The 13,847-nt window shown below is 49.5% G+C and overlaps 6 protein-coding genes across 6 annotated transcripts; 4 read left to right on the top strand and 2 right to left on the bottom strand.

Annotated features, from left to right (window-relative positions):
- Positions 1–808: 808 nt before the first annotated feature.
- On the bottom strand, positions 809–3,136 carry BDV38DRAFT_291024 (putative salicylate hydroxylase; the record flags this gene model as incomplete). The annotated part of the gene is made up of 5 exons (XM_032061639.1): positions 809–1,755; positions 1,808–2,642; positions 2,709–2,783; positions 2,853–2,978; positions 3,035–3,136. 5 exons carry the CDS (start codon positions 3,134–3,136, stop codon positions 809–811), a joined length of 2,085 nt encoding a protein of 694 aa, XP_031915807.1.
- Positions 3,137–3,503: 367 nt separating this feature from the next.
- Positions 3,504–5,437, top strand: BDV38DRAFT_291022 (CocE/NonD family hydrolase; the record flags this gene model as incomplete). Its single annotated transcript, XM_032061638.1, has 3 exons — positions 3,504–3,738; positions 3,795–5,285; positions 5,347–5,437. The coding sequence occupies exons 1-3, from the start codon at positions 3,545–3,547 to the stop codon at positions 5,435–5,437; spliced, it is 1,776 nt and encodes a 591-aa protein (XP_031915806.1). The 5' UTR covers positions 3,504–3,544.
- Positions 5,438–5,719: 282 nt separating this feature from the next.
- BDV38DRAFT_291020 (uncharacterized protein) lies at positions 5,720–9,996 on the top strand (the record flags this gene model as incomplete). The annotated part of the gene is made up of 7 exons (XM_032061637.1): positions 5,720–6,174; positions 6,856–7,079; positions 7,202–7,380; positions 7,436–7,807; positions 8,127–8,261; positions 8,336–8,460; positions 8,546–9,996. 7 exons carry the CDS (start codon positions 5,720–5,722, stop codon positions 9,588–9,590), a joined length of 2,535 nt encoding a protein of 844 aa, XP_031915805.1. The 3' UTR covers positions 9,591–9,996.
- Positions 9,997–10,046: 50 nt separating this feature from the next.
- BDV38DRAFT_280657 (uncharacterized protein) lies at positions 10,047–10,367 on the bottom strand (the record flags this gene model as incomplete). Its single annotated transcript, XM_032059363.1, has 1 exon — positions 10,047–10,367. The coding sequence occupies one exon, from the start codon at positions 10,365–10,367 to the stop codon at positions 10,047–10,049; it is 321 nt and encodes a 106-aa protein (XP_031915804.1).
- An 844-nt stretch (positions 10,368–11,211) lies between these two features.
- BDV38DRAFT_269539 (DUF3632 domain-containing protein) lies at positions 11,212–12,145 on the top strand (the record flags this gene model as incomplete). The annotated part of the gene is made up of 3 exons (XM_032056980.1): positions 11,212–11,312; positions 11,410–11,557; positions 11,603–12,145. The coding sequence occupies 3 exons, from the start codon at positions 11,212–11,214 to the stop codon at positions 12,143–12,145; spliced, it is 792 nt and encodes a 263-aa protein (XP_031915803.1).
- Positions 12,146–12,693: 548 nt separating this feature from the next.
- BDV38DRAFT_280655 (NAD(P)-binding protein) lies at positions 12,694–13,463 on the top strand (the record flags this gene model as incomplete). The annotated part of the gene is made up of 3 exons (XM_032059362.1): positions 12,694–12,763; positions 12,819–12,890; positions 12,946–13,463. The coding sequence occupies 3 exons, from the start codon at positions 12,694–12,696 to the stop codon at positions 13,461–13,463; spliced, it is 660 nt and encodes a 219-aa protein (XP_031915802.1).
- Between the last annotated feature and the right edge of the window lie 384 nt (positions 13,464–13,847).

Genomic DNA, 13,847 nt, shown 5'->3' with positions numbered 1-13,847 from the left:
TCGGCTGCGCATCGAGTGAACTTATATTTCAAACAATTGAACATTCACAATTAATGACATACCTTGCTATCTATATAAGGACTGGCCTGGGATGAAAAGGAATATCGTTTCACTTCAAGACGGATGTAAGGTTATAATTCAATTGCTAGATGTGTACAACGAAGATGTTGCACCCATGGTTTAGATGGCCTGGCTGCCCTAGGTGTTAATGAAATCGTTCTGGACGCATTTTATGGATTTTGCACAGCTTGAGGATGGGGATTTGGCAGGATAGAGCTTACGCTTATCTACATATTGCTTCGCCAACGTCATTAGTTGTATAGCCGCTAACGTGCCGTTCGAATTCGATACCGGTCATTCCAGATGGAGAAGCTTAGTCGCGTAGGAATTGCGTAGGGTACGCTTTTAGTTACTGTAAACCTGAGAATATATTATATAAATTACCCTATAGAGATGATTGTGGCCCGGACAGTTTTAGATGGTTGAATCGGATGAACCTTTCGTCTGTCAGTTACTTAAATCCCATTATCAAACTTCTCTGCCGCCCGTCTGGTATAACCTGACCAGATCTCAGCAGACCTTCTCTAGCTGCATAGGCATAATTGACGGAAACGAACTATACCCCAGCTCCGTACGTTGAACCACGGGCACCAGGTCTCGGCTTAGCAAAAAGAAAATAGCTTCTCTTTACTGTGAAAATGATGTAAACCATAAACTCTGGCTGTTTATATTTGCTAAATCGTAAGGCTTGGGCACAGAGGAGTGACCTTCGATATCTAATACTCTAATATGTTCTCTAGTTTACAGTTCACGGATCGACCTTCCGAGCCGATGACACGTCTGCTACCCCCTCTCCTTCAACAACCTTGGCCTCTACAACCTCATATATTGGAACTTCAGCCAGACGCGACACGATATGATGGAGAGTAGGGAGCTGGTTCCAATCCAACCCATCGATCTCTAGTTTGGCGTCCGTGGCACGTAGTTCGCGTGTGATCTTCGAAGGTACAACCGTCAGGTCTTCAGCGGAATCGACCACAACAGGATACTCCGCCTCAGGGATGCCTTTCTGGTCCTTGCCAACACAGGGCATGTAGCGGTGCAGCAGGAGATTCGGCAGAGCCTTCGTCGATCCGTTGGTTTGCTGTTGCTCTTCTGTCGTTTCCTCCAGCCCTGTCAAATTCAACCGACCCCATACTCCCCCTCGCCAGCTAGTGGTGACATGATACGAATGACGGCGCCTACTCACGTCGATTGTACTGAATACCTTCGGGAACCCGAGCTCCTCGCGACCAGAGATGATAGGATCCGCCAGATCCTCAAATAAAACTGGGAGGTAGGATCCTTCCGTGATCTGGCCATCGGCACTCTTGTATTGGACACCATGGATGTATAGCCCGAAGTGGTTGTATCCTCCACCGGCGAGCCAGTCTAATCCATCTAGCGTAGTTTGGGAGAAGGTTGCGTAGGCTACGCTTCCCATACCGGTAAAGCTGTAGGATGCATTCGGTAGCAGGTTCTTAAGCAAGGTACGACTCGTCTTGAACCGAACGGATGCTGTGCAAAACTTTGTCTTGCTCGAGGCAGCCGCTCGGCTCCTGCCCCAGAAGTCCTGGCGAGGTCCTGGCATAGGGCCGAAGACAGTGGGCTGACGGTAGTAAACCTGTTTGTTTTGCGCCCAGAGATACTGGCGCAATATTTCACTTGAATGATCCCACTCGTCGTGGTCATAGATGTACGAACTGATGATGGCGGCTAGGAGATATTTTAGCTGTCGTTTTTGCCAGTTGACTGAGTGTCTACATACCTTCTTTTCCGCCCACATGCCTCCTTCCGGATTCTCGTGTGTATTCCTGGATCTGTAACACTCGCTCCTGGCGAGCCTTTTCGTATAGGCCCAGCCGTGTGGAGACATCCTCCTGTTTCAGATCTCCCGGCAGCATAACAGCCAAAGACAAGCCATCTTCAATGGCCATGGCACCTCCCGAAGCCCGATATGGAAGGAAGGGATGAGCAGCATCTCCCATTAGCGCTAGTCGGCCATTCACCCATCGAGGCAGGGTTTCCATGTCCAGCAGTGGCCATATCTTCAGTGTTTCAGGATCTGCCTTGTTCAACAATTTCAGAACTCCGGGCTCAAAGTCTTTGAAAGCCTCTAGTAGCGTGTCCTTTCCTACCCCTTGATTCCAGCCGTGAGAGACATACTCGTTGGTAAGAGTATCAGGGTGAATGCAGACAAAGTTCAATATCTCGTTGTTCACGCACGGATAGATGACCACCTTACTGTCGGAACTATGCCACATAAGAACGGTTCCGTTTGTTTGGACCATGTGAGCTGTCTCGGGATCTGCTAATACCTCCTGACGTGGAACCATAAACCGGAATGCGTTGCGGCCTGAGCTAAATGCCTTAACATCTTTTCCTGAGACATGTCGACGGGCCACAGAGTGAACACCATCAGCCCCCAGCACCAGGTCGCCCTCGAAGCGCTTTCCGTCTTCCAGAGTTATGGTCGCGGCGTGAGGATCCAGGTCCGCTACCTTGGCCGATGTGTGCAGAATAATGGGTGTTCCTTTCCCAGAAGCCTGTGCTTTGGCTTTCAAAGCTTCATGAAGATGCGCGCGATGAATCAGAACCCATTCCTAAACGAGCAGGGTTAGCTGGCGGCGCACTGCAGTAGGCCTATTAGGGATACGAGCGTATCTTACATGCTGCCAGCTGCCGGAGATTAGACTTGTGTCTAAGGTATACTGGAGCTCACCATCGGAGGTGTAATCGCGAAGCTAGATGAACGGAGTCAATCGTTAGTATATCACTCCTCTCGTCCAAAACTCCATATGGGACCGACATACTTGCTCTGTCAGCACCGCGCCGTACTTTCGTGCATCAACCCCAATTCGCTTCAAGAGTCCATTGGCATTCGGAGTTAAGTGGATTGCTGCTCCGACTTCATTTGCAAAATGTGACCTTTCAAAAACCTATACCCTTATATCAGTCTCGGAGTCATGTATTCGGGCTCACACTAGTCTCTCACCTCCACTTCGTGCCCCTGTTGCCGAAGGGCAATGGCTGCAGCTAGTCCTCCAATGCCAGCGCCAACAATGAGGACTTTCAAGCCCTTTGGTTTAGACTGCATGTCGATCGGAAGCAGGACAATTTGCAAAATAACGGCGCGGGATCACTACGGCGAAAGAATTAAAAGAAGGAAGTGCAGAAGACGAGAGAGGAAGCCATGGCAGGCAAGCATCTCCAATTTGTATGTAGTAATGCTACTTTGCTCCAGGCCCAAGTCCGGTGGGTCTCGGCTATTACATGGATCGACATTATTTATTCTGATCACGCTACAGTTTCTGTGCCTCAATGAGTTCGGGTCGAGCATTTCGGCTCCACATACGGTCGGGCCCATGCTCCCGATCGTATGAACATAGCTAAAGGCATTATTTAGACCAGGTAGCTTGTGCAAGAGGTGTAAATACTACAGCGGCAAAATTCTACAACTGGAAATTATTCACTTGTCATCTTTTGGTGTGTTTCTCCTGTCAAGATGCCGAATCCCATCAAGGATATTACACGCGTAGACGCGACTTCGTTTCCTTACATCTACGAAGAGAATGTGACAATCCCCCTGAAGGACAACGCCGGACTAATTCGGTGCAATGTCTATCGACCCAAGGATGTCCACAACTCTCCAGTATTGGTTACCTACGGGCCATACGGGAAGGATATCCACTACAAAGAGTATGGTGTCCTCTCCATGTTCCACGCAAAGAGCTTTGGCAACTAAATACGCGCAGCTTCCACGCTAAATCTTATAGCGAAGTTAATCCGGAGCATCACTCTGATCATTCGGCATGGGAAACTCCAGATCCTGGCTTCTGGACTAAGCATGGCTATGCCGTTGTTCGAGCAGACGAGCGCGGCTTAGGTCAGTCCCCCGGCGTTTTGGACACTATGTCGCGGGGCACCAGCGAAGCCTTTGTTGATGTAGTGGAATGGGCCGCGGAGCAGCCGTGGTCCAGCGGGAAGGTTGGTCTTCTAGGGATCAGCTACTACGCTGGTAGCCAGTGGCGTGTCGCTGCCCGCCAGCCCAAAGGCCTAGCTTGTATTATTCCCTGGGAAGGCATGTCGGATTATTACCGCGACCGATGCCGTCATGGAGGTATTCTGTCGAACTCTTTTATTGAGTTCTGGTGGAATCGACAGGTGATCACCAATCAATATGGGCGCCCTGGACGCGCTGCCCGCAATTGGGGACCCGATACTATTGAGGGTGATCTGTCGGAGGAAGAATTATTGGCGAATCGCAACGACCAGACGATCGATAATGCCAGCCACAAGTTCCGAGATGAACCATATTATGCTTCCAAAGAGTATAACATGGAGGATATTAAGGTCCCATTGCTCTCTGTTGCGAACTGGGGTGGGATTCTCCTACACCTACGTGGCAACGTGGTGGGCTATATGAATGCAGGTTCGGAACACAAATATTTAAGATTCATAACTGGGCGTCATGATTTGCCATTCTACTATCATGAAGAGGTCGAGCTGCAGAGAAGCTTTCTGGATGCTTTTCTCAAGGGAGAGGATCGAGAGGGATGGAGCACTGGCCAGGCACCCAAGGTGGACGTTTTGCTGCGCAAAGGGAATGTTGGTTTTGACAACGCCGAGGCCGAACGAGCCTATACTCGGCGTACTGAGAATGAATGGCCCATCGCTCGCACGCAGTACACGAAGTTCTTCCTCACTCCAGACCTTCAGCTACAGACGCAATCGCCACAGTCAAAATTAGTCAAGGTTGACTACCGCGCATTGGGCACTCTGGACAACCCTCAGCTTGTCCAATTTACTACTCCCGCCTTTGAACAAGAAACGGAGATCACTGGCCATATTGTCGCTCATTTGAACGTGTCTGTCAGTCCCGATAAGGGAGGCCCTCTTCCCTCCGACATTGATCTCTTCGTGACACTGCGCTATATCTCCCCAACTGGTGAAGAGGTATACTACACTGGTACCGCTGGAGACCCCGTACCGCTGGCCAAGGGTTGGCTGCGCGTAAGTATGCGCAAGGTAAACGAGAAGCACCTGCGCCACCAGGAGTATTTGCCGCATCGCGATTACTTTTCAACGGATGTCTTACCTGTCATGCCCGGTGAGGTCTATCCGGTAGATGTAGAGATCTGGCCGAGCAACGTAGTGGTCGAACAAGGTGGTAAACTCGTCCTGGAGGTTGCGTCGGGCGATACTCAGGGATCCGGAATCTTTCAGCACAATGACCCCAGTGATCGGTATGCCCTCCCTGCTCTCCATTCTCTTGCTTCCAGGAAATTCGACGCTAATAAGATGAAGCTCCCCCGAGAAATTGCAAGGAACGAACCACATACACTTTGGGCCGGCGTACGAGAACTATGTGACTCTTCCTGTGATTCCGGCCAAATAAAGTCGGTTTCGGATATAGGCTCCGGGTTAGCCAATCTTCTTTGTTATGTAAACATAGACTATATGAATCATAAGGCAATTCTCCGATGTCGTGTCATTGCGCCCGAGGGCAACGACGGTGGACCCGAACAGGAACCCGAAGATAGATCCACCAGCAGCTTCTGTTTAGCGAGACCTTTATGGTATATAGATACCACCAGCCCTCAAGGTAATTGCTATTCTCAATTCTCAACTTATTTACAATCACACACATTCCCTTTCCACTATAACACTAGCCTACACAATGTCTGAACACAACAAGGATATCCGTCCTCTCCAACGCTTTGTCACGACTCATAACGACAATGGCCAAGCCATCTTTTCGAACCGTCTATCTGAAGATATGCCCGTCCAAAACGTCGACCAGGTTACCTTCAGTCTTGCCTACACTTCAGAGCAATTCCCTTCTCAGCTGTCGGACGATGCAGATATTGCCAGCTACGAGCGTCGTCTCGCCTCACCACCGGGGTTGAGCATTTCCACGGGGACCGTTTGCCGTATTGTCGATATGCCACCTAACACAATCAGTCCAATGCATCGTACTGTCTCGCTAGACTACGGTGTCGTCCTGGAAGGAGAGGTCGAACTTCTACTTGATAGTGGTGAGAAGCGACTATTAAAAAGAGGAGATGTTGCCGTGCAACGGGCTACAAATCATGCCTGGCGGAACGTTACCCCTAACCAGGGTTGGTCTCGTATGTTATACGTTTTGACTCCCTGTCAGCCGGTGGAGGTGAAAAACCAGGGCGTTCTTGGGGAGGATTTGAATGGTATGGGTGTGAAGTCCAGTGAATAGTGCCATCCCTCCAGCAGCCTGTATCGTTAAATTGGAGTATTTACGACACCACATAGACACAATGAATACCAATATTATGCGCCAGACTCACGTCATGCATGTCCAAAACACTTATCCAATAGCCGCGGTGCTTTGCCGAGGTTCAACAATGTAGGGTTTCGACTCCGCACGTCGGCAGTCCACATTCCCGATCCCTGACCCCGTGACATCATTGTCCCCCGAACAAATTCTGGGGCCGACAAACACCAGAGTATAGCGTCTTGCTACGAGATATCGCAATATTCGTAGCTATGAACAGTCCCGCAGAAAAACAAGATAAGTCTCGGACAGGCTTTTACCAGTGTGGTGTCTGTAGAAAACATTATGCTCGACCTGATCATCTTATCCGCCATGTCCGATCGCGTGAGTCCTTTAACCCTGAGCGCGAAACCAATCGACTTATAAGACAAATGCTTACAGTTGCTCCTTCCAGATACCTCGGACAAACCATTCGTCTGTGACAAGTGTGGGAAAGGCTTTGGGAGAATGTTTGTCCATAGTCGCCCATCAATCGCCCGTTTATCATGCTAATCCCTTGTCGATAGCGATCTCCTACGCCGACATGCCCGAGGACACTTCTCGGGTCAAAGAGACACCAGACTCTCCACCGCTTCGGCCGTGCGAGGGCGCGTATCACGAGCCTGCAAGAACTGTGCTCTGTCCAAGCTGAAGTGTGATGACCAAAAGCCCTGTCGTCGATGTGTCAAGCGAAACCTCGAGTGCGATTGGCCTCAGGATGAGAGAACACCTGATGCTGTCGACACACAGGGTAAGCAAGTGAACTTTATCTCCAGCTCAGAAACAAGAATGCGGCTTGGTAGCAGCTGGCCGTACCGCTCCGCGACATTTGAATCGCAGAAAGTGTTACTAACGCTGCAATGGCAAAACTAGACCGATCTATGGCGGAGTCTTCCGACTCAGGTGAGCAGGTTGATGATGCCGGCATCCCTCACTCACAACAAGAGCCAGCTCCACAAGATTTCTCAGTGGGTCTTATGGACGATTTCTACTCCGCCGCTGAAGAAGTGATTGATCAGGCGTTCCTGGAGAATAACAGATTACCGTTAATGGTAATACTAGTCCAACTATCTTTAGCAGCGACGTTGCGCTTACATACGAGAGCAGAGCCCCAACGAGTACGACTACTTCGGCGGGAATATCAGCCCCGAGCTGGGGTTGACCGAGGCCGACTTGGAGTTCCTCGCATCTCTCAATAATCACGACCTGGCTCATGAACGGCCAAACACCACAGCTCAATACTCAACTCAGCGAAGTGTCCCCGAAGCTTTGGGGTTAATGGACAAGGAGGCATATCACAACTCCCCTCTGTCTAATTGGACTCCTCGCAGCGAAGACAACGCGTACATGGATCAGCAGTATCTATCTGTGCCAAAACATCTCGATCGGTCGATATCAGCCGGTAATGCCGAGGCGAGAGTGTTCTCTGAGTGTCTATCAAAGGAAGGTCGCGATAAAGCATTTTCCATATTCGTCCAGGTATGCCAGCGGCGCGACTTCGGTCGAATGATGCATTATTTTCCCAGTGCGGAGCTCCTTGATAGTCTGATCCAAGACTACTTTCTCCATCAGAGATCTGAGATAGACTCATGGATCCATGAATCCACCATCGAGCTGAACCAAGAAAGTCCGGAGATGATTATAGCCCTGGCTGCTGCTGGAGCAGTGCTTTCTCCTGTGAACGCAATTCAACGTTTGGGGTATGCCCTACTAGAGATAGCTCGTCTTGAACTAAGTAGCAAGGTAGGTAGGCTTTCTGCGTACCGTGAAGAGAGCAATAACAGGCTGATCTTGTCAGTACGAAAATGATAATAGCAACACACGCAATTTGCGTCAAGGACAGGCATATGCCCTGACCTTACAGATTGGCATGTGGAGTGGTGACAAACGACGCGTCGAAATCGCAGAGAGCTTTGCACAACCCATTGTGACGGTATGTTTTACGCAATTCTCCTCGTCTATCGCGCTTAGATGACTCTTTGATACGGAATGCTAATGACCAAGCAGATGCTGCGCCGAGCTTCCCACTTCCGAAGCGAAGGGTACCCCATCATTACACCCACGGTGGTAGATGACGAAGAAACACTGAATCAGAAATGGCATCACTGGGTCGAGTCAGAATCCTACAAACGGTAAGCAATCGCACGCGCGTATCATGCTACGGTGCTTTGCCATTGTTTTCAATAGGAATGGATGCTGACTTCAGTATCTCCATAGAGTCGTGTACCATCTCTTTATCCATGACGTGCAATCGTCCTTTCGGCTTTCCACGCACGCACTGCTCTCATACGGTGATCTAGAGCTACCCTTCCCCTGTTCCCGCAAGCTGTGGAACGCAAGGTCAGCTTCCGAGTGGGGATATGTATACCTGCAGGAGTTTCCTCATGCCCCGGAGGCCTTCCCATCCCTTGCAGGTGTCTTGCGGGACCCATCGACCCTCGGTCTATTACCTCGTCAGATCGACTTCCCTTTAGCAGCGTTCATCTCAGTACACGGGATGTCACTTATGGTAGCTGACTGCAATCGTACGCGTCATAGCCTACATCGTCCATGGACCGGCCTACTCTTCCAGTCATGGCAGCGCGAATTGGAGCAAGAGCTAGATCAGTTTAATATTGCGATCGTAGAGCCACTGCATGAATCTGTCCCTGCCGTGTCCCTGATTCATCAAGCTGCCTGTCTCTCCTTGTATCTGCCGCTTGGTACACTCGAGAGATATGCTGGAAAGGAAGGTGAGAAACGGTCTGCCGATGTGTACGAGCTCTTTATCAAACACATCAATCCGAGTCATTTACGGCAAGCCGCATGGCATGCAGGTCAGATACTACGCATCGCTAAATGTATACCCCCGGGTCTGCTGACTGGGTTCTGCGCCACGTGTTTATACTTCGCCGCGCTTGCTCTTTGGACATACAGCACGGTGACGGCGCCGGAGGGGTCGTCGGGTCGAGAACTTCGCACTGATTTGGCGCTTCAACACGGTACTTTTTTCCTAGATGGAGAAGGCAGCCCCGGTGGTGCAGTGCGTCGTTTTGTTATTTCTGGTCAAGGAATCCCTGCCCTGTCATCTGGGAGTGGTCCTGCTTACCTCGAGAATCAAGCCGCAGTGATGCGCTTGTTCCAGCAGGTATTACGATCGAAATATCCGAGTCAAGCTATCCCTCAACAGGCCCAGACTCTGTATCATGCCTTCTCTGCTCTTGGAAGCATACGGAGAGCCAAGGAACATGAAATCCCGAGCAAGAAGCTGCCCCCAGATTAGTTATGGACAGTTTCTCGAATCTCTCGCAGGATTTCTCATTTGTTCTTTTGCTTTGGTTCCTGTTATGCTCCTCCCTGGCGGAGAAATCTGTACTAGCAATGTCATTTATTTACATTCAGTCGGGTCACACAGATGGCGTTTAGAAGGAGTTCAAGAAGCATGGTGTCAGGTCACTGATCGATCCTCTTGCTTTCCGCTGATAGCTAATTACAAACACCTATATCTCATGGACATATATACCCTCCCATTCATTACTACTATCCGGAAAACATGGATTAAGCCAGGGAATACGACGATTGCCCAGCAAATCGCATATGAAACATCACACAGTATGCACCCGTTGTCTTCCAGATAGAGTATGATACACCATTTGCAACCCACGTCAAATATACCAATTCATGTGCTTGTAAGCGCGAGGGGAAACACTCCTCCACGGAACACCAAGAACACCATTTCCTAAGAGGAGGATGACTCGGAAGATATCTGCCCTTGTTCTAACATCAATTTGTACCGTTTATATTGTACATCCAGCAACATCAACTGCATTTGATAGACTTGCAAAATCTCTCCGAGCTCTCGGTCGACAGGATCCTCTGAACGAGTCAACTCTTCTATCTCTGCGAGACTCGGACGGGTGAAAGACGTTTTTGTCGAGGGTGTTCCTGTGCTCTGACCCTCTGGAACCGTAACGGGATTGTGGGTCCCGAAGCTTCGTTCGTCAATCTCGCGGTCGGACGCGTCCCGTGGTGGGTAGAGCTCTTTCGGGCGTGGGGCCATGACTTTCTTGGCGTCACGTATCGGTATTAGGATGCTTCGTGCTAAGCTGTCAAATCGTAGAAGTTTAAAAGCAAGGCGGAGATAGTGATTGGGAGGCATAGACATAACCTTGGAGCTAGAGGGCTTGAGGCAGTTCATGCCAACATCGACTGAGGGGAAATCAATGCGTGCTCATGTGATGTGACATGCATTAGGGCCAGGCTACACATGCCCTAAATATTCCTATACAGCAAACCCCTGTCTATTCAGTCTTCTGGCTGCAGTAAGCATGAAAACAACTAAAGGGATATGTTCGATAGTAATTGAACCAATATACCGCCATATTTTCCGTTACTGACGTGTTGGCAGTGGTGGACGAATGTTTCCTGGATCTCGTCATGGATCTGGCGTGATATCCCAACTTGTGCGCAAGGGTGTGAATTAGAGCAGCTAGTCGGGCTCTTCTTCGCGGAGCAAATTGCTTTTTTCCCATACGTTCGACCTTCGCCTACTAAATAAATAGAGTACCTGCTGGGTGGCTGCATGGTTGACATGTACTTTTGTCTTGCCTGCCGGCTGATCGACTATCAACAAAAGTAAATAGTTCAATCTTTCATCGCACACACGAATCCAAATTCAGAATTGGACTGCCAGCCTGTCAAATCCTACGTTGCTGCCTAGTAGGGGCCCAGGAGAGACCCCACCCTGAGAGAGATATCGCATTGTCCCCTCGTTTAAGTTGACACCTACAACGATTTAAGCCGCCGTCTGTGTTCACCAGCTCAACTCTTTCACTTCCCCACTATCTTCTTTCTCTTGCCTGAGTTCTAACTAAATGATCATTCAGCACTGTCAGGTTTCCAAAATGGATCACCTCCGTGATTCTCTGCTGAGCTCTCTGCCTAGAGACACACCTTCCACCGCAACGATCGACCATGCTCGCAGAGATCAGGAAGGTACACGCCAGTCTGTCGTCGGGGTGAATTCAAAGTCCGATATATGGCCTTTAGTAACCGGACCCGGGTTGTTACCAGCCGATACTGCGATATCAGAGATGGTGTAGACTCCCCCAAGGCCACATTCATTCCCTGTGGTATATGTATTACGAACTTGGCAAAGCAGTCTCCTCGGAATCACCTGGGCACGAGGGACTAGTCCTCGATATCCTCCGCATTCAACGGATGGGGCCGTTGACTAGACCTGCACGCGGAGTCTATGGGATTGATATCGCAAGAACTGTCGACGATACACTGTAGAATGATCTCCCCTTCTTCGTTGGCGATATGACCAATTTCTCGGTCAATCACGCTGCTTCTATGTCGGTAACACACCGTCTCAACTTCGCAGTCTTCCTGGCTAAACTTGCATCCACTCGTGTCGCTAAGGATAGGCTGTGCCAAGTTGCTCTTCTGATCTTCCGTACTCTCTTTGAAAGCCCTCAAGCACTTCCCACCGGGGAAGAGTCAAAGGAGGAAGACATTAATCGAGGTACGAAGCAGCTTGAGGTCTTTCATCTGTTACCAGCTGCCGTTGCTTGGCTGAAAATAGCAAGCCACAACCTCCTTTTGCTATCAGAAGTGTGTTGGAACGGCTGCCCTAGCCACATCAGCAAGGGTGGTGAGAAATTCCTCGAATCGCAGCTCGGACAGCGATCACCTGCCGGACTCTCGCCATGGAGATACATGTTCTGGCTGAAGCGACTTCATGAGATTCAGGAAGAGGCTAAGGATGCCCACAAGAAAGCCCTGGCGGAGCCTGCCGCTTATGGCATCCAGTACATGATCAACACGCTCAAGTAAAGGAATTCTGAGATCCTCAGGGCTTACAAAAATAGTGGCGACTCCCTGCATCAGGATGAGCATCTTTCGTGCCTAAAGCCCTTTGCACGCGTTGAGGAGCCAGAGTCGTAAATACTCAGTGACCATATAAATAACTAGTTAACTATCAGTCAGCGCTATACATATGTGACTAAGAATATCATGTATTTCTCAGCTTACTGCGTTCTCCAGTTCGATAAAAAGTACCATTATCTAGGGACGCAAAATAGTGGTGCTTTTGGATGGGGGCGATTATTACATCTTAATTTGTTGTTTCTTTTACTAATATGCTTTTCCTTCGTCGTCATGATAGAAAGTATACATAGAAAATCGCTGAGACGTCCATCGGACTCGTTTGGTCCGGCCCGGATCCGAAGTTCTCGGATCCGGAGAACAAATACGAGCCTGAGTATGCTTTACTGAACATAACATCTCTATATTTTATTTTAAAAACAATAAAAGCCCAAGGGCCTGCCGGACAGATGAGAAGAATTACCATGCCACATTTACATCATAATCCCACAACCAAAATGCATATTCTCATTATCGGCGGTAGCGGCCGGACTGGCCAGCTGACTATTGAAGAGCTTCTTCGTCGAGGTATGTAGTCGTGGCTCTCCTGGTATGATTGATAGTAGCTGACTTTCGGCATCAGGACACCAAGTAACGGCATTGGTCCGAAAGCCTTCCGCAATTACACAGCAAATTGGCCTGAAACTTGTACAAGGTAAGCTCGGTCACCATCGGCATACTGTGTCTAGTGGAGGCTAAGTCATACGTAGGGACTCCAACTAGCAGAGATGATGTCAGGGCAGCATTCCAAGTCGACGTGCCGCATGTGGTTATTGTAACCCTCAGTGCTCCTCGCGCTTCGGACAGCCCATTTGCTGCACCGATTTCACCGCCACGTCTCATGGCCGACTGTAATGCTAATGTCGTCTCGGTAATGAAGGAATTTGCGGTTAGGAAGGTGGTCATTCTGCAAGCCTTTGGCGTGGGGGATTCTTGGAAGAACATGAATTGTGCGTTGCAGCTACTGATGAAGAAGTCCAACATGATTTACCAGTACGACGACCACAACCACACTGACCGGGAAGTGCGAGCAAGCGGTGTCGACTTTGTCCTCGTCCGTCCGGCAAGATTGGTGGACACCGACGTCCAGGAGGTAAAGCTCTGGCCGCAAGATGGGAAAGGTGTTCCACTGATGGCCAGCATAAGTCGTGTAAGCGTCGCTTGCTGGCTCGTGGATGCCGCGGAAAGGAACGACTGGGATAATACTGCCCCAGTGATTACAAATTAGTGAGCCACCGCAGTATGATTAGAGGAGCTGTTGACGATCGGGAAGTCCATGGAGCTTGTACTTTGGTTTATGTCTCTCTTGGAGCTTTTGTAATTCGCCTGTGATACGATAATCAATGACATGCGGGTTGTTTCATTTCGTCTCTTACTAGCAACAAAAATTTGTAATCCCTTTTCTCTTCGGATTACTCCGTAAATAAGACTAACTCAACCCTGCATTCCACCGTCGGCCTGCGTTCGTATGCTTCGGGCTGCTCGCAAAGTTATATCAACTCTACATGCTCAAGTCAGCTACACATACAATCTCTAAGAGTCACACCACCGCTGAAAGCTGACAATTACTGTCAATACTCAATTACCATTGGCGCGCCTGAGCACGAAAAGC

The sequence above is a fragment of the Aspergillus pseudotamarii genome (assembly GCF_009193445.1).
Source record: "Aspergillus pseudotamarii strain CBS 117625 unplaced genomic scaffold BDV38scaffold_14, whole genome shotgun sequence".
NCBI classification, from domain to species: Eukaryota; Fungi; Ascomycota; class Eurotiomycetes; order Eurotiales; family Aspergillaceae; genus Aspergillus; species Aspergillus pseudotamarii.
This window is presented reverse-complemented; position numbering and strand designations above follow the sequence as displayed.